Source organism: Miniopterus schreibersii (assembly GCF_964146895.1).
Source record: "Miniopterus schreibersii genome assembly, chromosome: 18".
NCBI lineage: Eukaryota > Metazoa > Chordata > Mammalia > Chiroptera > Miniopteridae > Miniopterus > Miniopterus schreibersii.
Window position 1 is genome coordinate 23,732,199 of NC_138121.1, and position 25,237 is coordinate 23,757,435.

Below are 25,237 nucleotides of genomic sequence, written 5' to 3' on the forward strand. Positions count from 1 at the left end.
CTTTCCAAAGCGAGCATATTTTACTTTTCCAAAGAGGCAAACTGTCCCTCATCCACATTTCTTTCTTTTTTTAAGAATAGTTTATTGATTTTTAGAGAGAGAGGAAGGGAGAGGGAGAGAGAGAGAGAAACATCAATGTAAGAACATAACATCGCTTGGCTGCCTCCTGTATACCCCCTACTGGGAACTGAACCTGAAACCTTTCTGTGCATGGAACAATACCCAGCCAACTGAGCCACACCTTTGTCACCTGCCCCGCTGATGTGCCCTCATCCACATTTCAAAAGGCCACCAGACCCATAGGTAATGTTCATTTCCAAGGACTATCCAGAAATCTAATAGCAAAAGTAACAGCAGCTACTTTTAGCAGAGTTCTGTTGAAGCCGTTTTCATAGCATCATAAAACCTTAGAGGTAGAAGGGTGCTTAGAGATCAGTTCTGTCAACCCTCATTCTATGGTGGGGACACAGAGAGACAGGCAGCCCAAGGCCATTCAGCTTTCCTGTCACCCATTTCCAGGGGGCTAGGGAACTTGGGGCATCTTCCTCAATTTGAAAGCACAGTCAAGCTTCAGTCTTTTTTTTTTTTTTTTTTTAAATTGGAAATTCTCTTAAAAATATATATATATCTTTATTCATTTCAGAGAGAGAGAGAGAGAGAAACATCAATGATGAGAGTCATTAATTAGCTTCCTCCTGCACGCCCCGACTGTGGATCGTGCCTACAACCTACGCATGTGCCCTGACCGGGAATCGAACCACGGTCTCCTGGATCCTAGGTCGATGCTCAACCGCTGAGCCACGCCCGGCCGGGCAAGCTTCAGTCTTGTTGTTATGTGGGAGCCTCATCTTCTAGCTCAGTGTTGTGTGTGTGTGCGTGCGCATGCGTGTTAGGGATGTGTGTATGCGTGCACATGTATGTTCCTTCTGAGCTTTCTCCATGGCTTCTGCTGCCCTACTGCTATAAAGGACAATCCTAGTGGACAGGATGCAGTCAGATGAGCCCCACATTGTCGAGGACCCCAATTCAGCCCTTTGGACCCTGGGTGAAGAAGCACCAGGCAGCTCTAGAAATGCTCCTAGGCGCTGGCCGGCGAGTGTGGGGGGCACATTCTACTACTCTCTCCTGAGAGCCCGTGGGGTCAGTTAGGTTCATAAGGAGAGTGTCCAGTGGTTTTGTTTTAGATTAGAGCCCTCATTCAGGTTGCTTTTATTAAATGGGTTTCACTGAGCAGGACAATAGGAGGGACATATGAGTTTGGAGACCACCAGGCTGCTCTGTCTTGCTGGTCAGCCTCATGACCACACTGTGACTTGCCCTCCTAATTATTCAAAACCCAGCTCACAGCATTAGACGAGCAGTGACGAGGCCTCTGGGACCCCCAGGCCCTCGCCTGGCTGTTGCTTCCCTCTCCTATACTTCTCCTGACAAGTCCCAGAGCCGACAGCCTTCCCACTCTTAGCTGACCTCTGTCACCCGCCCTGTTGACGGGCTGTGTTGGGGAAGCTGAGAAAATATCAGTCTCTAATAATGTCACTCACTGAAGTAGGCAGGGTCCCTGTGTCCTTGCTCAGTGCCCCTTAATTGGGCTTCAGCTAAGATACAGGCACCCAGCGGCTGAGCTGGTTGATGGAGATGGAGGGTTGTCCCCCCAGGGCTGGGACCTTGACCTAACATTGGACAGATTATCCCTTCTCCTCCCTCTCCCTGCCTGCGCCAGTCACTGACCAGCAGCCCCCACAGCCCCCTCCCTCCGTACCGCTCGCCACCCAGCTCACGGACCTTCCTTCCCAGGCCACCACTCATGCACACGCACACACACACACACACACCTCCCACCTTGGGCCACCTCGGGCCGCTCAGGAGAAGGAGCAGGTGTCTCCTCACTAAAGATGTTTGGGGACACGGTATTTGTCAGTGCACTATGTTTGCCTCCTCCTTTGTACCCCCAGGAAATCCCAGAGCAGCCCCCCAAATGGATGGCTCCAGATTGGGGCATCTTCTGACTCTGCTCTCCTGAGTGGCATCAGATAATAGCTCACAGGAAGCAGGAGGCCAAAAACTCTTGGGTGGCTGCAGAAGAAACATTTGTAGCCTCCCCAAGCATTGTTGGGGGCCTGGCCTGACATCTGCAGCCCCCTCGTGGCCGTGTGAAGGGAGGCCCCAGTTTGGCTGGTCTCCGAGCATGTCTGTGTGGCATGCTGACCCTGCCCAACCACAGGGTGGGTTGGTGCCATGCCAGTGGGTTGGTTACACATGCCAGAAATCCCCCTGATCATTTCCTGATCTCTATTTGCAGCCATCGAAGGGCGTAAGCAAGAGTGTGACAAGAGCCAATTTTCTGAAGTGAAAATGTGTGTGCTTTCTAGAAAGGAGGTAGCTGGTGTTTCCTTGTTGCCTTCCGCACCAGTGGCTCCCGGCAGAGCAGGTCCCACCACCCCTTCTGGTCTCCCCGCGTCCTCTGCAGCATGTCCCAACTCCTACCTCTGTTCTCTCTGCAGGACTTTGGGAAGTGCCCACGACTGAGGCTGTTTACTCAGGAGTACATCCTTGCCTTGAACGAGCTCAACGCGGGGATGGAAGTGGTGAAGAAGTTCATTCAGAGGTGGGGCTCCCTGCTGACCCTCCCCACCTGGCCTGCGAGCCAGCTTTTCTTCCAGCACTCCATGCGCTCCATTGATGCCTGAGAGGAGCCCCTGTGTTCAGAGGCCATGAGCGTCTCATCTGTGAGGGTCTCCGGGATCCTTCTGACCACCTGTGGTCTGAGGCACTTACTTGCTGTGTGACGTTGAGCCAATTGCTGTCCCTCTGATCCTGTTCCCTCCACATAGGGGTTGTGTGATTATATAAGATGATATATGAGGAAGCCCCTACCATAATACCTGATGCTCAGTAGGAACTCACGAAATGGTAATGGTTCTGAATAAAATGAGTATTTCCATTGGTCCCACATCCTTGAGCTGCAGGTGACAAGGTGTGTAGGAAACAATCCCCTGTGGTCCTGGACACTCACCTTTGGGGACTTGAACAGCCACCTCCCAAACTTAGCCAAAAGGAAGCCAAATATGCTGGGTTTTACTTCTTTCTGGTGTTTGGGTGGGGGATTACTTTTGCTTTGATTTTTAAATATGTTTCTCTGTGCCTCAGTTTCCTCATCTGTAAATGAGAATCGCTATACCCCCTTCATCCAGTTAACGTGAGGGCTTTGGTGATCTGATCACAAACACTAAGAACAGTGCATAAATGTGATGGGAGCATTAGTGCTCATTGTCATGACTTTTCTTATTTTTTAAGAAAATCAAAATATTCTGGTTAAGCCAGGTCTGAAGCTATGTGCTTCCCAATTTACCTGCAACTCACAAAGCATTTCCAAACCCAAATAACATGTCCTTCTGCCAGAGCCTCAGTTAGGTCTCTCTTAGTTCCAGTGGCCACAGTGATTTTCCAGGAATGTTACAGGTATTAACCCTACGCCCCAAACTGCCCCATTTTACAGATAAGAAAACTGAGGCATAGAAATAGCCATTGTTAATAACAATCGCTGCATTTATAGAGGCCTTAGCAACTGTGTTCCAGATCCCGTGTTAGGTCAGGGTAACCATAATAATTTTTCTACCAAGGCCAGGACACTTTTAAGAGTAAAATGAGGTGTTATGAATAAAGATTTCAGAACCCCCAGGCATAAATGTTACTGTCCCAGGCCACATGGCCACCATATGCTAAGTCTTCCCATGACTTAGAAAATTGGGTCCTTGTTGTTACCCATTAAGGAGGGGGCCGCTGTCCCCATTTTATAGCTAAGTAAACAGAGTGGAGAGTTTAAGCAGTGTGCCAAAGCCACTCAGCTGGACTGGAACACAGGTACCGGAATCTGCTGCCTGCACATGGCAGAGCCAGGACCCAAATCCGGTGTTGCCAGCTCCCCAACAAAGGGCTCGGGGTGCCCCTCAGTGACCCCCTCAAGCTGTGCCCCAACCTCTCCCACCTCCCTGCTATGGGTGCCACTCCTACAGTCACCTCTCATCTCCCTCTGCTCTTTTCCAGCATGCATGGCCCCACAGGGCACTGCCCTCACCCCCGGGTCCTACCCAACCTGGTGGCCGTGTGCCTGGCTGCCATCTACTCCTGCTATGAAGAGTTCATCAACAGGTTGGTCACCACCGCCACCTGGAGGGCCTGGGCGGGGGCACATTACCACTTCAGGGTGGGGACAGTGAGAGGCTGAGTCACAAGGATGGTGGCTTGTACATATCTGACCAGCCCAGGGAGATGGAGTGGCTTTCACCAGGCCAGCCTCTAGGGGGTTTGCCAAATCCCGTGTACACACTGATTCTAGGGCCCAGAACCCAGGGATGTTACTGGAAAAGCAAACACCAAAGGCTGTTGTATTGACCTGGCGTTAGGAATAAGTGTTTCATTCTGAAGATTTCTCACCACCTGGCATGTGTGACACATTGGGGCATGACTGTGTGTATGTGTGTGAGGGAGAGAGAATATGTGCACACACATGGGTGTGTGCGTGGGGTGTTCTGTGTGCACTGTGTGAATGTGCACAGGTGTTTATGAATGTGTGTGAGTGTGCATGCATGTGAGTGCACATGTGGGTGTGTGCATGGCGAGTTGTATGTGCACTGTGTGAATGTGCACAAGTGTTTATGAATGCATGTGAGTGTGCATGTGGGTACAGATGTTGCCCATATGTGTGAGTGTGCACACATCTCCCCAAGGGGTGGCAGTAAGGTTTACTCCCTTTTCACCTTGTCTTTGTAAACATAGAATTGCATTTTGCCTGTGTATTTCTGAGCGCCCACTGTGTGTCTGGCACACAGTGGGCACTCAGAAATAGAGAGGGACAAAAGATTCTGTCAGAGCTTGTCCTCTCCTGAGGGAGATATGTGCAAGTAAATATGGAGTATCATGTCAGATGGTGAGAAACACTGTGAAAACAATAAAAAGAACAGTGGGTGCAAGCCTTATTAGGGAAGTAACCCCAGGAAGCGCTGGGGAAGAGGACAGGTGGTAGAAACCAGAGCCTGTGTTAATGAGCAGGTGACCACTGCGGGCACCTGTTCATTCCCCACTGGACGTCCTGGGAGACTGTGGGGAACACGTCTCAGGGCTATTCCTCTGAGGGTGATGACACAGGGGTAGTTACTTACCAGCTCCCTTCATTAATTGAGGATTGCTCCTGGGATGCAGTGACGCAGATGCCATTAGTTTGCGTGAAACTTTTGACAGTGACCTCTGGGGTGAGTGGAGAGGATACGATGTGCAGGGCAGAGATGGCATCTGCTGCATCCACCCTGTCCAGCTCAGGCAGCACACTGCATAGCTCCAGGGGGACCAGAATGTGTCAGAGCACCACTTGAGCTGGGGATACGGCAGAAATATATTTCAGTCCTTAAGGAAAGGGCAGAGGAGCACGCTGAGTCCCTGAGAACCTGTGCACACGGAGCTTCTAAAACAAATACAAATGAACCTTAGCAGCAGGTATTTTCTTATGATGGCTTGAGAAGGGAGGATGACTTTTTTTTAAAATATATTTTTATTGATTTCAGAGAGAGGAAAGGAGAGAGAGAGAGATAGAAACATCAGTGATGAAAGAGTCGTCATTGATCGGCTTCCTCCTGCACACCCCCAACTGGGGATCGAGCCCACAACCCGAGCATGTGCCCTGACTGGGAATTGAACCCCGATCACCTAGATCCTAGGTCAATGCTCAGCCGCTGGGCCACGCCCGTCTGGGTGAGGGTGACTATTTTTACTGTCTTCATCCCAGGACCTCACATGTACAGGGGACCATGTCCATCTTGAATCATTTTCTTGTTCAGAAAGAGGTGACAGTACCCTTGAGGCCAGAACATGAAGATGTCATGCTGATCATTCCCAAGTGCCGGTTATATACCCTATAACATGTTAGATTAAAAGTAAAGAAGACAAAGGTCAGAGGGTAGTGCACCGCCTGTGTAGCCATCCCAGCATCCCTAGGTACACGGATGGTCACTTGCCCATGACCTCGGACGCCCTAGCTCTGGAACCAGTCTGATCTGTGTGCATTTCAAACTCAGGCCACCCCAGGAAGCAGGAAGAGCATGAGGAGGCCACACACACACACTCACACACTCACACACTCAGGCTCCTTTTCCTCCTGAAGCCTCTGACTCATCTCGGCCTCCTTGGTCCCCCTCCCTGGACACCTGAGCTGGGACTCAGTGGGGCAGGAGCAGGAAACCACACACCCAAGAGTTTTCCCCCTGCCTCCCCACAGACTTGCCTGGGTTCCCTGGGACAGGGTTTCCCTCATTCGGGAGCAGGAGGCAGAAAGGCGAGGATGCTGGAGCTCTCCTCCCAGTTCCCATCCCAGGGGAGGGAGGCAGAAAGAGCCAGGATGAACTGCGCACACTGTTGCACAGTTAGGGGACTGGGGACAGCAACAGCCAGCTTTCATCCTTCTGTTCTTCACTCAGTACTCGTTTAGTGAGGGCCCATTAAGTGCCAGGTGTTGAAGGTACAAAGTGAACTAGGGGGATGGGACACCTGCCTCCCAGAGCAGAAGGTGTGCCAGCCGGTGGAGGGGTAGGTAGGGTGTGAGCAAGCAAGTGGGGACGGTACAGTTTGATCAGGGCTATGGTGGCAGAAGCCAGAAGTGTCATTAGCATGGTCTCCGGCAGGGAGTATCAACCCTGGCTACCCATCAGAGTCACCTGGGGAGGCTTTACAAAATCAATGAAAAACTGAAGGAAGATCTACTCTATGACCCAACTCAGAGCTTTCAGTATGTTCGTCAGAAGACACGTACAAGCATGTTTATTTTTAATAGCCCCAAACTTAAATCTACCTTGACTCCAATGTCCTACAACAGTAGAATGAATAAAGAAGTCGTGGTCTGTTCTCAAAAGCCATTCTACATAGCAGCAGGAATGAATGAACTCGTGCAACCATGAATAGGTCTCACAGATGTAATATTGAGTGAAAGGAGTCAGACCCAAAAGACTCATACAGTGTGATTCCTTCAAGTTCAAGAATAGGCAAAGTGAATCTGTGGTAATAGAGGCCAGAATAGTAGCCACCTGTGGGGTGCGGAGTTAGATGGAAAAGCATGAGAGAAGCTTCTGAGCTCCTGGAAATGTTTTATATACTGGCCAGTGGTTCTCATCTGGGGGCAGTTTTGACCTCCAGGGAATATTTGGCAATGTCTGGAGACATTTTGGGTTGACATACTTGGGCAGAGGGAGGGGTACTGCTGGCATCCAGTGGGTGGAAGTCAAGAATACTGCTGACCATGCTGCCAGGTGCAGGACAGTCCCCCACAGAGAATTACGGGAATTTAGTGACCCAAAATGTCAGTGAGGAACCTGGATCTGGTTGCTGGTTATTAACAGGGATGTGTAAAAACTCAAGAAGCTCTGCACCTCAGATTTATGCATCTCACTGTTCTGTGTCTAAGTTACACCCACGACATGCTGGAGCCCTGTTATATTTGGAGGCACACGTCTTCCTAGTTCCACGGTCAGTGATAGTACATTGGTGGCTTGAATTTGGTCACAGTGGGAGTATTTACACCAAGGAAATAGGCAAACATTACATAACAGGGCTTCCTTTTTCTGGAGACTGGGTTGTTTGACATTTACCAGCATTCTGCTGGTTATTTCTCCATAAAAGGGGAAAAGTGGTGCCTGGGCCCCACCCACTGCAATTCTGATTGTCTCGGATGGCCCTAGCATTGAATTGTTCCCCAGGCAAATTGAGTTCATGGCCAGAGTTGAGAGTCCCTTCTCTTGGGGAAGATGAGGAAGGGATCCTTCAGGGGGTGATATTTAAGTTGAGACCTCCTAGCTGTCAAAAAGGTAAGAGGCAGGATGAAGTGATCCAGGCAGAGAGAACAGACATGCAAAGGCCTGGCAGGGCAGGTGGAGTCGCCATCAGTCATGTTTTTCTATCTATGGTCCTTAACCACCTGCTTCAGGATCCCCTGAACTGCTTCTTTAAAGAGCAGACTCCTCGACGCTGCATTTCTGGGTCGAGCCCAGGAGTCTGCATTCTTGGCAAACTCCTCAGATGATATGCTCCATCCTAAAGATGAAGGGCCGCAGCAGGGAAGAGTGCGACAGAAACTGTGACTGCAGCAGAGAGAGGGGAAAAAAGAGAAGCAAAAGATGGTGTTGGAGAAGAGGGCTGGCCATGGAGAGATTTGTACTGCTGAGCTTCTCCAACCTCCTGTGCTGAGCTGCTCCTGGGGGTTGTGTGTTAAATGCAGGTGCAGATTCAGCAGTTCTGGGGCAGGGCCTGAGACTGCTTGTCTAACAGACTCCCAGTAATGCCAATGCTGCTGGTCGGGGACCACACTTTGAGTGGCAGAGCTGGGCCTGTTTCAGTTGTGGAGTTTTTATTGGGAGAGCATTGGCATTGCTGATGGGTTTTCAATTAAGAAGGGATTTGGTGAGATGTCAGTTTCCAAACTCCTCTCTGGCAGCAGCTGCATGGAGGATGTACTAGAGCGGGCAAGCATGACCTTGGGCCAGTCAAGAGTCGGTAGTTGTCACCAGGTGCCCAGGGTGGAGGCATAGGGAGGGCGAGGCAGGTCTTGCTGCCTCCCACACCTGCCCCCTCAGAGCCCACAGTAGTTTGCATTTCAAGTGATATCATTAGTTCCTCCAGAAAATCACCCAAGGGCCACAATACTGTGAGACCTTTCCTGGGCTCAGGTCAGCCCCTGGAAGATAAAGCCCAGCGATGTCCTCAGGGCTCATCTGCGGCGCTCTCGGTGGTACGTGATGTACTCACACACAGAAGAACAGACAACTTGACCCAGGTTAACGTGGCTTGCTTGCTGGAAAACCACCCCCTCTGAGCCAAACAGCCTTGAAAATCCACTCCTCAATACCAGCAAAAGCAAACAAAGGGAAATGGAGTGTCGAGCATTTGAGCAGCAAATTAGCTCTGAACCCATAGGGATAGTTAGGCCCCCCTCCCCCCATGGACCACACACAATTTTCCATCAACCATGGAGTCTTCAGACTTTATTCCATGGCTTTTGTTTTTCCTCAGCAAAGTTTACAGTGTTTTGATCAAACATCCTTGGTGGGCTCAGCTCAGCCTGGCTTGTGGCACGTGCTGGATAGATTCAGGCCCTCAGGGTGCATCGTATCCAAGTTCTGCACTCAGTCCCATCCTTGTACACAAGGAGGACGTGCATCTTTGGAAGCACAGGCCACATGCACGTGGCACATTGAGGGAGGGACCGCAAGAGCTGTTTGCGATCAGACCATTGTGCTCTGAGTCTGTTGGAGCAGTGGACTCAACCTTGACTGCACACAGAGGGAGCCCTAAAAGTTACCGATGTTCAGATCCCATCAGAGATTCTGAACTAATTGGGCTTCAGGATGTTTAAACGTGCCTCAAGGGACACTGGTGTCCAGCCAGGGATGGAAAGCTCTGGTTCAGAGGCAGGGTGAGGGTGGCAGGTGGAAGAAATCAGAGAAGACTTCATGGAGGAAGAGGAGGACCTGCACAGGATCTTATGGGATCTTGGAAGCCACCATAGTATCAAACCCCAACCCCTTCCACTTATAAGCCCTGTGATCAAGGGTAGGTCATTTGACCCCTGGGCATGTCTTTCCTCACCCATAACATGGAGATGGTAATATTGCCATACACAAATATCTGAGAAGTCTGTGTGAAAGCACTTAGCACTGTGCCAGCTCAGGGAAACCATTGCTAGAGTTACCTTCAGTCTGCTCTGCCTGGTAATGTTTGGAAGCTCCCAGTGAGGAGGTGCTTTAACCAGCCTCAAAGCAGTAATTTCATCGCATTTGGCCCAGTATTTTCCAAACAAGTGTGATATCAATGATGCATAGAACCCTTTCTCAGTTAACACCTGTTAACACCTTGCACATGAACCCTCCGGTTGGTCGGAGGTGCTGTTACTGGAGACTACAGGTACAGAAGGGACCTGCAAGCTCCAGGGGTTTGGGATTCTGGGGTATGGGATGCCCTTGAAGTGGTTTCCCAGGTAGAGTGGAGGCCGAGCTTTCTCACCTCGCTGGGGATGGGGCAGTTGAGGTGGGGTCTGGGCCTTGCCCTGGAGGACACTTAGACTACAGGAAGAAACTAGAAGCAAAATTGCTTAGGAGGTCTCATAGGTGTGTCAGGAAGGTGGCCAGGGAATACATCTTGGTGGAGGTACCTCAGAGAAATTAACATTTACTCATTCAGTCATCAAATACGTGTTGAGCACCTGCAGTGTGCAGGGACTACAGCATGTGCTTTAGGGACAGAGAGCTGGGTTGCGATGCCATCTTCACCTCTCCCTGTCTTGAGACCGTGCACAAGCCGCTTTCTCAGACCGAGCTTCAGTTTCCTCACCTGAGGACTGGGAACCAAGAGCACTAGCTCGTAGCATATGCCGCGGGGGTTCAGGGAGGCACCTACCATGGTGGAGCCTGGCTGGTCGGAAGCTCTCACGGGGTCTTGTAGCTCACAGCTGTTAGGACTTTCAGGGCCACGTGCCACTGCCTGTGCTCATGTGCCCTCTGCGCCTCTTCCCCCAGCCGTGACAATTCCCCAAGCCTGAAGGAGATCCGGAACGGCTGCCAGCAGCCCTGCGACCGGAAGCCCACCTTACCTCTGCGCCTTCTGCACCCCAGCCCGGACCTGGTGTCTCAGGAAGCCACACTGTCCGAGGCGCGGCTCAAGTCAGTGGTTGTGGCCTCCAGTGAGATCCACGTGGAGGTGGAGCACACCAGCACTGCCAAGCCGGCGCTGACGGCCAGCGCAGGCAACGACAGCGAGCCCAACCTCATCGACTGCCTCATGGTCAGCCCTGCCTGCAGCACCATGAGCATCGAGCTGGGCCCCCAGGCTGACCGCACACTCGGCTGCTATGTGGAAATCCTCAAGCTGCTGTGAGTGTCCCTTCTACGTGCCTGTCACCAGTGGGGTGGGTGTGGAGGCTTGGCTTTGCAGTCCGTATTTACTGGCTTGAGGCATGCAAGGTGGGCGTGCTGAGTGTGTACACATGAGTGTGGGCGCACAGATCAGGTATGAGGGCACGCATCTTGGGTGTGTGTCCATGTATGCTGGAGTGTCTGGGCACGCGTAGGTATGTACACAAGCATATGTGTGTGCATGAGTTTGAGAATATGTGTGCGAGTATGTGCATGAGCACACGGGCACCCAAGTATGTCTAAGTCTGTGAACCTCTGCACATTTTGTAGAGTGTGGGTGCATTCTGAGTTTGTGAGTGTCTTTATATGTGTGAATGGCTTTGGGTGTGTGTGGTGTGACAGCATGTGTGTGATTGCCTGAGCATGTGTGTGTAAGTGCACAAGTGTGGGTGTGTCTGGGCACTGTGCTGTTTTTGTGCATGAGTGGCTATGAGTGCACACATGTGGGTATGAGCATTTGTACATAAGAGTTGGAGTGTATGTGTGGGTGTGGGTGTGGTGCGCTTGTGAGCCAGCATGTGAGTATGTTTGTGTGTGTGATCTGTGTATGCTGTGTGTGCTCAGTGTGGCTGTCTGTATGCAGATCTCTGCTTTATTTTGTGTGTGTATCTGTGGGTGTCTGTGTGGTTGTGTATGTGCATATGTAGGAGTCTTCCGTAAAGGGAGAGCTTTGGAAAGTGGCCCCCCTAGATTATGCTGAGGACCGGGCGCCCCACTCTTCCTCATGAGCTTTCTGATGGGCAGAGAGGGAGGTGCGTGTGGATCGGGCCCCACGCAGTCCTGGCTGGTGGGGAAAGCTCAGAAGGAGCCAGGAGACCCAGTCTGAGCCGTGTGTTTCGGGCTGGTCCCTGCCCTACCCTGAGCCTCAGTAATGTGATTCTAGAATGGGGATTATAGATTTTTGATCCCCAAGAGTCCTTCCAGTTCTGCCATTCACACTTATACCACCCAGACTCCTCCCAAATTCATGCACCTTGTTCCTAGAGCCCCAGGTGGAGGGACCTGTGCTGAGCTTTGTGCTCCCATGGGCCAGCTTGGGCTGGAGAACACAGCAGATGCCTCCCCCACTTGTTCCCACAAGCCCTGTACTTCAGAACAGAGTCGGCCCCACACTCAGGACCAAGTCCAGAGGTTGGCATTGCCAGGTGCAGTCAGTGGGGTGGTGGGCTTTCAGAGGGATTGGGGGTGATGGTGTGGTCACATCTAACTGACGTATGGCTTGTCTCTGAAGTCTGGGCGCTAGGTCCCCTGGATCTAGGGGGAGGCCTGGCTCTGGCGACTCGTCAGTGCTGCCAGGGTTTGACTGAGTCTCTGAGTCTGTTGTACATTCTGCAGCACCTGTTCTGCCTCTGTCACGAATGTGTTGCAGGGTCTGGAGGGGTGCCTGGTGAGGTGGTGTCTGGGAGGTACCCAGGGGTGCCTCCATGCTCTCAAAGCAGGGCTTGTGGTGTCTGCGCAGGTGAACATGTGCATACATGCAAACACACACACACACACACACACCCCTACACACACATCAGGCAATGGCTTCTAGTGGTTTGAAGGGAGAGTGTGGATGCACCATCGCACACGCTTCCTCTCCCATGTTTAGTCCCTGAAAGGAGCGTGAGGCCACCTGGGGGTCAGTCCAGCCTCACTCATGGTTCTAGCAGGAGAGGCCAGTGAGGACAAAGACGCATTAGTGACACCCCCCCACCACCCATCAGCCACACTGGCTAAAGGAAATTCCAAATTCTGCTCAGAGATCTTCTCCTAGGACATGCCTCAGTTTCTTCAAGGCAGAGGGCGTCCCCACTTTCTCCCGGGAGTGGTGGGCAGCCCTCCGAGAGACGGGCCGGTCACTGCCCTCAAATCCTCCTCGCCCTCGTTGAGGCAGGCCCCCCAGGCCAGAGAGGGCCCTGCTCTCTGCCTCAGCCCCTGACTCTGGCTGTTTTCCACAGACACCTGGAACTCCCAGGCCTTCTGCCGGCGTGGGCCCTGACTCATATTTCTTACTAAGCACTAGGGTTTGAGTTTCATCATGCAGTTCACACACATTTTTTTCCTTCTTCATAAACATGCTCATGAATGAGGATTCTGTTCCTCCTGATCTGCTTGCAGACCTCCTGCTGCCCACATCGCCCAGCTGCCAGGGCGCCGTGGGGGTCAGGGGCCCGGTCAGGGGCTGCCCACTGAGACCCCGAGTTGTTCTGACCGGGCAGAGCAACCTCACACTGTCCTGGAGGTCTCTTCCAGGCAGGGTTTATGCTTCCGGGGGCCTCTTGTACCTTGGGGGAGCTCAGAGCACAATGTGGGCCTGTAACTTCCTTTCCAAGCAGCTTTCCTTCTCTGCTGCCTGCTTGAGTCACTGGCCTACTGGAGGGCCTAGGACAGGTTGTGTCCTCAAAACCCCAGCAGCTCAGAGCACTACAATATGTGATATGTTGGAAAAAGCAGATTCAGAGCCAGACTGCTGGGTTCAAGGGCCACAGACCTCCTATAAGTATTAGCTTGTGACCTGGGACAAGTGACTGGTCTTCTCTGAGTCACAGCTGCCTCAGGGCATTAGAGGCAGGTGGAGGGCATGGCTTTGGGTGCCTAGCAGGTGTAGACACCAAGCAAATGGGAGTTACTACACTTCCTGATTACAACTGTGTTTCCTCTATTTTAAAACACCGTTGAGAGTAAGATGCGCTGTTGATTTAACAACACTTTGGGGGGAAGAAGAAAATGGTGGTATTCAAAGTACACTGAGATGGCAGGAAGCATGCATCTGGGGATTTAGGAAATGCAACTGTATAGCATAGTGTTCTTGGCTCCTCTTACCCTCAGTTTTCTTGTCTGTGAAATAGGTGTCTTTCTCGTAGGGCTGCTCTGAGAATTTAGTGACATGGGACTTTTCCAGGCTGACCCAGGGTTAGTTCTTGGTAAGAGGGGACAGCTGCTATCAATAGGAGTGCACCCTAAATGAGAATTACGTGTAAAAAATGAAAGAGCAGAGGCTCTAATGTGGAAGTGAGGGTTCTGAAGAGGGCATTGTGGGGCCATGGGATGCCAGGCTTAGCGCCCTGGCCCTCCTTGCCAGCCCTATCTGTCAGAGCAGGCACCACTGATCCCCAAGTGTAAGCACCATACACACACACACACACACACACACACACACACACACAGCCCGGGCCCTGGTTGTGGGTTCCCATAGAAGGCCCACACATCTTTAGAATTTCACACCTCTGAAAAGGAACATAAGCCTCAAAAAGTTCCCTGGAGACCCTTGAAAGGAAGACTATTCCCAATGCAGGTCAAGGTTGCTGCTGAAAACAGCACCTTGTGAGGCCCTGGCTGGGTGGTCTGATGGAAAGAACATAGACTCGGGAGCTTGACAGAGCAGATTTGGGTCTGTGGTGGTTTGGAGTCTAGCTCTTAGCCTGCTGGGCACCTGCGTGTGATTTTCATATTTATTTATCCACCTATTTATGCATTCCTTTATCAAACATTTACTGCGCAGGCTTAGCGCCCTGGCCCTCCTTGCCAGCCCTATCTGTCAGAGCAGGCACCACTGATCCCCAAGTGTAAGCACCATCCCCACACACACACATACACACACCTCAGCTGTGCCAGGCTCTGTGCCAAATACCGGGGTTCCCAACTGCCCTTAGTCCCTCCGAATCTAGTAGCATCGACTGCTAAAGGCAGTGACACTGCCATCCTGGTGGGTTGGAGTGTGGGAAGCTGCTGGCCACACTTGAGGCCACAGGCAAGGGGATGCTCCTCTGTCCAGGAAGAGAAAAGAGTAGCCATTGTGGGGGAGAGGTGAGTATGTCTACTCTTTCTGATCAGCCCAAACCTGGCTACTTGTTATTTTTGCAAAAAACCTGGGTTTTAAAAGAGGCCTGATGGTCTGGAGGTCAGCTGGAAGATGCCCCAGCCATTGGGGGCTCTAAGGGAAAATGCAGATGACTTACGGTTGTCCTCATGGCTGGGAGGTGTAACTAGAATGTAGAAGGCAGGCACCAGGAGGGGACATGGGAAACATGATACATCACCCAGCACAGTCTTGCTTCATGGAGAACCACCCCAGCCAGATGGCACAGCTCCACTGAAAAGAAACCCAGGAGTTTGGTGCAGGGAAAGGGGATTGATTAGAGGCTTGGAAATCTTGTCTGTGACATTTAGCACGTGTCTGACCTCTTATCTGTAAATGGGGGCTCTAGAGCTAGCTGGCCCCATTAATGGGAGGGTTAAGTGGTACCTGGAGCCTGAAGCTTTTGGTGGTCCTCAGAATGCTCGAGGTACCTCATTTGCTCTCCCTTTCCATGCTGCACCCAGGGAAGGCCTGGCTATCTTGTCTCTTGCCTGGGTGTGGGTGGTCAGGCTCCTCATAGCCAAACTGCTCTCCCTCCCATCCCAGGCCTGCCCAGCTCGCCAACCCTGAGGCTGGCACTGCTCTCCAGATGCTCATGGCAGGTGCTCTGCTCACCACAGGGTTTCCTCGGGCCTGGCCAGCCCCCGGGCACCTAGCTTCCCAGCCTCTGCTCAACACACCCACTGCACATGCTCAAGCTGGTCAGACTGGGTGTTTGGAGCAAGGCCAAGAGCCAGCCGCAGACCTGGAGCTGGGCAGGGTAGAGGCGAGGAAGGAAGTCTGTCTGCCTCTTCCTTTCTTCCCCTCCACGCCCCCTTTCCTGGTCCTGTGTGAGCGTCATACTGGAGCCAACAGGAGGCCAAGCTCCAGGCTTGAGAGACACAGGAGGAAGAGGGCTTCCACCGAGGCCCTCTGCCTCCCATTTAGCTTAGCACCCGGGGAACCGGCACAGGCTTGTCACCATCCCTTTCCGTTCAGGAGTGAGCCCCGCTCTCTCACCTGTAAAGCAGGTGTGATTCTCTGTTGTCCTTTAGTGCCTGTTCTGAGGACTTAGTGAGCCAGCTCATACCAGCACACAGCCTGGTACGTGCTTAGTAAACCTCAGCCGGCAGCACTGTAGAGCTTAGCCCAGGCCGCCAGGCTTTTCTGGGAATTCTCTTCTGCGGGTCGGTGTTCGAGTCTCCTCAGAACCTTCCAGCATGTGGGCAGGATTCCCAAGGCTACCACTTTATCACCTTGGATTTGAAGGAAGGTAGGGTGGGAAAGCTTTCACCCCGAAGTTAAACTGTTGGTTGGTGGGGGCGAATATTGGTTTTAGGGGTGAAAAGATCTTGCTCTTTTTTGGTCTAAAGTATAGATAACTTATCACACATGAATATACACAGTGTGTTGGGAGAACAGTCAAGAAAATATATCAAGAAAGCTCCTTGGACCCTGGCCAGTGACTTGGTTGGTCAGAGTGCCGTCCAGTACACCAAAAGGTTGCAGGTTCGATTCCTGGTCAGGACGCGTATGAGAGGCAACTAATCAGTGTTTCTCTCTCTCTTTCCCCACCCCCACCCCTCCCCCCCCTTCCTCTCTCTCTATAAAATCAATAAAATTATATCCTCAGGTGAGGATTAACAAAAATAAAGAGTAAATGAACAGAGGTAAAGCTTTTGGCATAATGCAGAGTACAATGTGCTGACAAAATCGCAGCTGCTATTATATTTTTCAGTATTATTACTACTACTACTACTACTACTGCCATTGGTGTTATTACTGCCACCAGTAGTGACTGTTAAAAACAAATAAATAAAAAGGCTGTTATTTGGACCCAGACTAGAAGTATCCAATAAGTCAGGAGGGTTGACCCAAACTACAAATAAATAGACTATAATATTTATTTTTTATGGATCAGTCAGTTCTGCTCAATCAAAGGTGAGAATGACTTAGCATTCCCAACCTAACCCCCTTGTATCAGTCTGCTCAGGCTTTCATAACAAAAATCCACAAACTGAGTGGCTTAAACGACAGAAATTTATTTTCGCACGGCTCCGGAGGCACAGCTGTGAAGTCAGGTGGGGCGGGGTTGGTCTCCTCTGAGGCCTCTCTCTGTGGCCTGTCTTCTCTGTTCTCACATGGCACCCCTGTGAGCGTCTGTACCTCATCTTGTAAGGGCTGCAGTCATGTCGGATCAGGACCTACCTGTGTGACCTCATGTTACCTTAATCACCTTTTTAAGGGCCCTGTCTCCAAATATAGTTGCATTCTCAGGAGTTGGGGTGTTAGGTCTGGGGGAGACACGTTTCAATCCATAATACTCTTAATAGTTCAAAAGACGGGACAGTGACCCCGTAGCCGGGTTCCGAGGCCAGGAGTGATGAGATTCCGGGGAGCTGCCATAAGGAAGGCTCTGGACTGCTTCTGTCCTTCAGGCCTCGTGGCCACGCTGCGGGCACCAGGTCCTCCCAGGTCCTTGCTCACTGAGATGGTTAGAGCAGAGTTGGTGCCACGTGAGTTTCTGCCAGACGCTCGTCCCATCTTTGGCCGTTCGTGACAGCATGCTGAAAGCCTCTCCCCGTCCAGACCAAACCTGACCATCACCCCTTCTCATTTTAGGTCGGACTACGATGACTGGAGACCATCTCTGGCCAGCTTGCTTCAACCCATTCCATTCCCCAAAGAGTAAGTCCCACACATGCCACCAACCTGTGAGAAAAACCTGTCATCCACTGAGTCCTTAACAGGGGTCAGTTCTGTCACGGGTGCACCAGGTCCCCCTGGAAACACCATTGATGACAGTGGGAGATGGAGACATGGTTCTCAGCTTTGGGACCCTTGTGGAGGCATCCCCCGAAAAATGGGGGAAATCACCTCATTGCATTGGTAGGATTCACTGAGTTGAGAATGCAGAGTTGTCCCCACCGTGCCTTCACGCAGTAAAGTTAGTGATTTTTATTATGCATCAGGGAAAGGAATACCTGCCTCCACTCTCTCTAAGGCCATGGTAAGAAAAAGAAAAGAAGATGCATGTGGTGGAGACACTTTATATAGCATGCACCAATATGCTGAAAGCTCTCTTATTATGTCCATTATGATGATTAGCTCATCTCCACAGTGAGTTGGCCAGAAAAGGGCCCTCTGTCTCTCTAGCTGGCCCTTACCCCAGTATTGACTTGATCACAGCAGCCTAGGGAGAAAACTGCCTGGGGGTAATGGCCTAAGGAGAAGACTTGTCTAAACAGCCAGGCCTTAAAATGCCTCCAGGTCTCTGTTCCAATCGATGTGAAGAAGCTAGGCCTCTTGGGGGCTGCTGGGCTCTCAGGAGCCGATTATCGAGCCCGTGTTTATGAAATGTGGCTCTCTTAGGGGGACATTACACTCAGTAATTGCCCCATTTGTTGGCTGGGCTTGTCCCTGGGGCCCCCAGAACCCAAGACCAGAGAAATCTGACTCCTGAGAGCCACTGTCATCTCCACAGAGCAGTGGCATCATTGGCTGCAGTCACCATCCCCTCAGCCCTAGGGACATACTTGACAGTGGGTCCATGATGCAGTTCGTTTGGAAAATGGTCCCTGAATGCCGCCCTGATGTGCAGCCTTAATTAGTGCGAACAATTAACGAACACACCTGGGTCCCTGGTGTCCCCGTGCAGACACACAAGCTCACACACATCCAGCCAGCACCACCCTGTTTACAGGGGTGAGACCTGCGGGCAGTTTGAGGGGTGGGGGTTCCTCAAAGGAGGCCTTTTTTTGCATCTTTAAGTAGGGAAAAAATTTCCATACTTGATTCGCAGCTTCCGCTCCATTCTTCGATCAGACATAAAGCCTTGCGGTCCCCAGAGGAAGCTCTCTGGGTAGTTGTGCTGTTTCAGAAGCACCCAGCTAACTGCCCTCTTCCCTGTTTTTGTTGCAGAGCTCTCGCACACGAGAAGTTCACCAAGTGAGTATTGGCAGCACCCTCATTACCTTCAAGTAGGAATGTCCTCTGCCCTGAGGTCATCCCCAGAGGCCAGCCCTCCTTCCTGCCCATTCTCTGTCCCGTGCATTCTGGGAGGTGGCCATGGCCCTCTGGGAAGTTCCCCTGCCACACACGTCCAGGCCCGTCCAGCAGTTTCCTCATCCCACCAGCTCAGCCGGGCTCCCCTCTGCTCAGCCCCCATCCTGGTCCACCTAGGGCAGGACCCTGTGAATGACTGTCCCCATCCCATCTCTTCCAGGGAACTGAAGTATGTGATTCAGAGGTTCGCTGAAGACCCAAGACAAGAGGTAAGGCCTCTCTTTCTCCTCTCGGGCTGCCTGGGAGGGCCTGAGCAGGACTCATGTGACCTCTCCGAGCCTTCTGTGGCTCTGTCGGGGCCTCCATATCAGCCACGGGCATTCAGAACAGTTTACAAAGGCTCCTTGCCTTGTTCATAAACATTGCCCCCTCCCAAGTCTGGCCTGGCCCATGATGTCAGTGTTTTACTGTAAACTCAGCTAACCAGAGGTGGTTTCCCACTGGTTGCAGTTTCTCCGTGGATCACAGGCCTTGCTTTGGGGCAGGCAGGCTTGAGGCCTCCCCACCAGCTCTGAGACAGCCTGGATTCTCTGGGGCCCTGCTGTTCTGAGAATTGGCAGGAAGAAATCTGAGCTGGGTTTTATTTGCTGGGCATGGTGGGTGAGGGCCTCCCTGAGGGGCCACTGTATCCCTCAGACAGTTGGGCCTTAGGGAGAGGGCAGCCCTCTGCCCAGAGCCCGTGTGTGTGAGCAGGATGCAGAGGGGGCTGGGAACCCACCACAGCCATTCTCCGTTGCATCAGTGTAACTTAATCACTTGCTCACCCTGTGTCAGGCACACACGCGCTCTCTCATTCAATCCTCATAACCCTTTGAGTGGGTTCTATTTATCCCATTTTACATCACAATTACCCTCCTTTTAGGGTTGAGAAATCTGAAGTTGAGTTACATCCCTAAGGTTGCACAACTGATACATGGCTGAGGCAGGATTCAAACCCAGGGAGTCTGGCTATAGAGCCTGTGCAGTAACCAGCTCTGCAGCTTGCACACTGGGCCAGGAAGGGCTGTGGAGACAACAGGATGCTGGCCCTGCCCTGAGAAGTTCAGCCTCCTCTGCGCACATAGATTCCTGGATGGGGGGTGGAATGTCTCCTCTGTGCACCTGGATTCCTGGATGGGGAGGGGTAGAATGTCTCCTCTGTGCACCTGGATTCCTGGATAGGGGGGTGGAATGTCTCCCTCTCTGTGCACATGGATTCCTGGATGGGGGGGGGTGGAATGTCTCCTCTGTGCACATGGATTCCTGGATGGGGGGGGGGGTGCCTGGCTCTTGGGGGGGATAGGGGAAGCACCAACCAAGCAAACTGAGGATTAGGATGGGCAGAGGAGGGAGCAAGTTATTCTTAATGGAGCCAGAATATATTCTCTTCAGGTTATGCTGTAAAGCCTAGTTCTAAAAGAATCTTCTAAAAGGATCTAGATGGGTCTAGTTCTAAAACATCATGATTCTAAATCCTGATTCCAAAAGCGATTCTCAGGCCTGGTGGGAAAAAGCAGAACCAGCAGGTAGGAAGCTTTTAACTGGCCAGGACAGGTGGCAGTCTCCATTGTTCTAGGATTCTCAGAATTCCCCTGGAAAGTGAGCCTTTATTTCAAACACAAACTTTGAAGTTCGAAGAATAAAAGTGGTACCAGCTGCTTCCCAGAGCAGGGAGGCAGAGCCAAGCGCTGGGAGGGAAATTTCCAAAGCACGGTAACATCCGGAGGCCCAGGGTCTGGGGAGAGCGGAGCCCCCATCCCAGCAGGCATGTCACCTCCCTCTCCTGTTGGCCTTTGATTTTCTCTCCTGTTTCTCTTCCTCCCTTCACTCTCCACTCCTGCTTTCTCTCTCCTAAATGAAGCCAGAGTTGTTTTCTTATAAATTCTTTGCTGTATTTGTCGAATAGGGTTTCATGCCCTTGAGTCCTTGCTTCTTTGAAGTCGATAAGTTAACATTTGATATTCTTCCAGTGCAGAGGGAGACATCAAAGCCCCACCACCTCTGTTCTCTATTTGCTTGTGTGTGGGCTGCGATCAATTGAGTATCTGTGAGGGACTCTGGGCAGCAAACTGTGCTTCACTCCTGAAGGAAACGATGGGCACTTCTTCAGAGGACTGGGAGGAGGAGAGGAATTAAAGGCCTTTGTTTCTCTCTGTGCAATTACAGTGGTGGCCAGTGGATGTGGAATTATTCCTCCCAAACACGCACCCACGCACACCCACAGGGAAGGAGGTTGACAGCTACTCAGAGAGCTGTGCTTTGGGCACTGAAATTGCCCCCCACCCTGAAAGAGACCCTTCTAGGGAGAGACACAGAGACTCAGAGGAGGTGCAGAATGGAGCTACTGAGAGGTGGCGGAGTCCAGCGGGAGAGAGGAGATGAGCAGGACAGATCCGTGAGGGACAGCACCCACTGGGGTGACTTGGGAAAGTCGAGGAGGAAAGAGGGCAGACACTCAGAGGCAGACGGGCACGAACCCAGGAGCGAGGGTCAGTAATGGAAGCAGAAACCCAAAGAATGGGTGGGGCAGAGAGATAAGGCAGAGAGATGGGGAAGTCTGAGGAGTTAGAGATGCAGAGAGAAGGACAGAGACAGAGAAGAAAGAAAAAAAGAAATGCCCCTCACCCCCCTAAAAGACCCAGGAGAAAGGGAGGCTGAGTCTGAGCAGTTGCTTCCAGCCTCTCTCCCCTGATTTGGACACAACTATTCAGGGCAGCTAACCAAGCCGGCCTGGCCCTCTGTCCCCCGGGCTGATGCCACAGTTGGGATTTAGTAGAAGGCTGGGTCACTAGCCTGAACAGAGTTAAACAGGCTTCTTAACTGCAGGACTTGCCCGAGTCCTTCTGTCTGCATGTGCGGGTTACAGGTCAGCGTTAGGGCCCGTCTGCGCAGCACTGACCCTGTACCTTTCCCCGCACAGGTGCACTCCTGCCTGCTGAGCGTGAGGGCTGGCAAGGATGGCTGGTTTCAGCTCTACAGCCCCGGAGGGGTGGCCTGCGACGATGACGGGGAGCTCTTCGCCAGCATGGTATGTGGGGCGGGGCTCCTCAGCTGGAGCTTTGGGCCCTGGGGTCACCTCTCCTCACAGTGCAGGAGAGCAGCCTCGAGCCACTGTGGCCAGCCTGGGAATTTCCAGGCCAACATAATGCTGGTGATGAAGAGGCAGTGATGACGACCACAGTGTCACTTTCTCATTTCCCACCTGAGCAGGCACCGAGCCAGGGGCTTGAATTCTGCTCTCAGTCTAACTCAGCAGTGTGAGAAGGTGACACTGTTACCCCATTTTACAGATGAAGAGGCTGAAGATTGAGGTTAGCTGCCCAAGCTCATGCAGTTAATCGTGGTTGCAATGCTAAGTCCAGGGCATTGAGCACTTAGCGTGCGCTAGGATTCTAGGAGGCACTGCAGAACCACCAGCTCATCTCATCCTTGCAGTGAGAAGCCAAGGTCAGGATGATCATCCCATCTTGGAGACGAGGGGTGTGAGGTCACCAAACCATTAACTGCACCTGTGGTGACTTTGATACTTTCTTTGTGCACTGTGTCAAACACTACACGCGCACTGTCTCTTAATCTTCCCGGCAACTCTGTCCCTTAATTACATCCATGTTGAAATAGGCCCAGAGAGGAGCAAAGCTTGCCTGAGATCACACAGGTCTTCCAACTTTTAGTCCCTCCCTTGACCCAGGCCCAAGTTGTCCACAGCTGGCCCCTCCTTCCAGTGGCAGAGTGTACATCTCCTGAAAGGAGCAGACTCCCATCTCCCAGGCCAGATGCTCCTTCAGGACCACAGGTATCCCACCTGTTGACAAAACCAACTCAGTTCTGAGATCACCTGTTCCCAAGCCTGAGGAAGCAGGAGTATTGGTCAGACCTTGTTCAGGTCGCAGCTTTGCTACGCCTTAGCTTGATGACCTTGGGCTGCTACCCTACCTCTTTGGGCTTCAGCTTCCTCATCTATAAAATGGAATGGAATGTTGGCTTCTTGGGGTTACCATGGGGATTACATGGGACAAGAGTGCAGGGCCCAGTGCGCAGCAGTGCTCGGAAGTGACGGCTGTGGTTGTTCCCAGCTCTGCTGGGTGGCCATTCAGCAGTTGAGTGGCTCACGAAACCCTCCACAGTGAGCTCAGCACCATTGTTCCTGCAGTGACGACACATCCAGGTGCTGCCCCAAGACATTTCTTGAAAGGGGCCTATTTTTAGGTCCTTTTTCTTACACACTCGCTCTCCACTCCTCACCTGCTGCCTGACAGTCACTTTTGAGTACCCTGTGCATCCTGGAAGCCTGGCCCTGTCTGTCTGCACCTCTCTCACCTCTCCCTGCAGTTCCTCTGATGTCACAGCTTCACCATGGCAACACCCAGTGGTCCCCCCAGCCCTGTGTGAGAGAGACTCCAGGGAGCTGGCAGCTTCCTGGCCTGAGAGATTGCATTTGTGTGCCAGAGCTGTTAATGATGGAGCGGAAAAAATATACATGGGAAGGAAGGAAGCAGGCAGGCCCTGGGATGGCAACACGTCATTTCCATGGAGACACACAGGAGGAAGAGGTCCCCTTGGTTAGGCCACTCTTTGCAACCATGGGTGGGCATTTGCTGTTGTGTGAAGTTGGGGTCCCCAGCCCTGTTGGTTGGGTCCCCTGCCCTTGGGGATACCAGAAAGAAGCCGTTTCCTTAATGGCTGCCCTGCATCTAACCCAGGATGGAGCAGAATTTGCCTGTTGGATTTCTGGGGCAGGTGATTACTCAAAGTACCTTCAGAGCTTACAGAGGGCTTGGGAAGGGGAGGCTGGTCCCATACCATTCCTGTCCTGTGAGACTGGGCCGTGCACCCCGAACGAAGGCTGCCAGAAGTTTCTGGCAGTTTTAACAATGCTGAGAACCCAGAGGGCCGAATGTCAGCAGAGTGTACATAATAGAAAATTTACCATCTTAATCATGTTCAAGGGCACAGTTCAGTGGCACTAAGTACATTCACATTGTTCTGAAGTTGTCACCACCACCATCCATCTCCAGAACTTTCTTCCCAAACTGAAACTGCCCCCACTGAGCACTCCTGCCCCACCCAGTCCTGGCTCCAGCCATTCTGCTTTTTGTCTGAATCTGACTGCTTTCAGTCCCTCACATGAGAGGAGTCCTCGGATTTGTCCTTGTGTGACTGGCTCACGTAGCACACTGCCCTGGAGGTTCATCCACGCCGGAGCATGTATCAGGGAGGGGTCTCTTGAATCCCCTGGGCGGCTGGTGATCGTGTTGGATCTCTCTGTCCAGGCAGGGTGTGGCCTGATCAGTGTCTTCTAGTTTTGCAAACCGTCCACACATGGGAAGCAGGCTCCACAGACCACAGTCCCACGGTGGCACTACCCTTCACCTGGGCCATCTCTCCTCGCAGGTGCACATCCTCATGGGCTCCTGTTACAAGACCAAAAAATTCCTGCTCTCCCTGGCGGAAAACAAGCTGGGACCCTGCATGCTTCTGGCGCTGAGGGGCAACCAGACCATGGTGGAGGTAAGGAGCCGTCCTCCGTCCCTGGCAAAATTGCTGGCTCACCTGGTCCCTGGTCCTTGTTGATTGAACACTAAGCCCAGAACTATTACAGGAGCTGGGGACACAGCAGCAGGTGAGGCGGGTGCAGTCACAGCCCTTCTGGGCTTAGCGGCAGGAGACCTTCATCAAGAAGTTTTTTTATTTCACTTGTGATATGCGTTATCCAAAAGCTCGGAGGAGGTTTCTGCACCATTTGCCTGTTGCTACGTAACACACCAACCCAAATGGGGGCTTTGAACAGTAATTATCATTTCTCTGGCTCATGGAGTTGGGGGCTCAGCTGACCAATGCTCACTCTGGGTCTGGGTCTCTTGTGGGGTCACAATCAGATGGGTGATGGGCTGGGTCACCTACGAGTCTTTTTTTTCCGTTTTATTGATTTCAGAGTGAGGAAGGGAGAGAGAAACATCAATGATGAGAGTCATTGATCGGCTGCCTCCTGCACACCCCCTACTAGGGATCAAGCCCATAACCCTGGCATGTGCCCCAACTGGGAATTGAACCATGACCGCCTAGTTCAGAGGTGAATGCTCAACCACTGAGCAACGCTGGCCCGGCACCTCCAAGGCTTCTTTGCCTGAGAGAACTCAACCAGCCAGGCTCCCAGGCCTCTCTCCATGCAGCAGCCTGGGGTAATAGCTCTCCCACTCACCAAGGAGCACACACCTACCCCAGCCCCTCATGTCACCTCTCCCTGCTCCTGTGTCTCCCCCCAAAGTCCCCAGAGCCACTGTGTGGAGAGAAGCAGCCAGAGCCATATCACTTCTGTGTACATTTACTGAAAGCCTGCTTGCTGTGCTCTCAGCTGGGTGTACACCAGCATTCCCTTTTACAGATGGGAAGCTGGAGGAAGGCGATTTGCAGTGTTGCACAGCCAGAA

The 25,237-nt window shown here is 52.1% G+C and overlaps 1 protein-coding gene across 1 annotated transcript in view; it reads left to right on the forward strand.

Annotated features, from left to right (window-relative positions):
• CMIP (c-Maf inducing protein) overlaps window positions 1-25,237 on the forward strand; it is a 221,440-nt gene that overhangs the window by 188,230 nt on the left and 7,973 nt on the right. Inside the window, exons 8-15 of the mRNA XM_081117874.1 lie at window positions 2,502-2,605; window positions 4,045-4,149; window positions 10,551-10,904; window positions 17,389-17,454; window positions 18,688-18,714; window positions 18,992-19,040; window positions 21,731-21,838; window positions 24,202-24,318. Coding sequence (XP_080974000.1) covers window positions 2,502-2,605; window positions 4,045-4,149; window positions 10,551-10,904; window positions 17,389-17,454; window positions 18,688-18,714; window positions 18,992-19,040; window positions 21,731-21,838; window positions 24,202-24,318 — 930 coding nt within the window. The remainder of the gene's footprint in view (window positions 1-2,501; window positions 2,606-4,044; window positions 4,150-10,550; window positions 10,905-17,388; window positions 17,455-18,687; window positions 18,715-18,991; window positions 19,041-21,730; window positions 21,839-24,201; window positions 24,319-25,237) is intronic.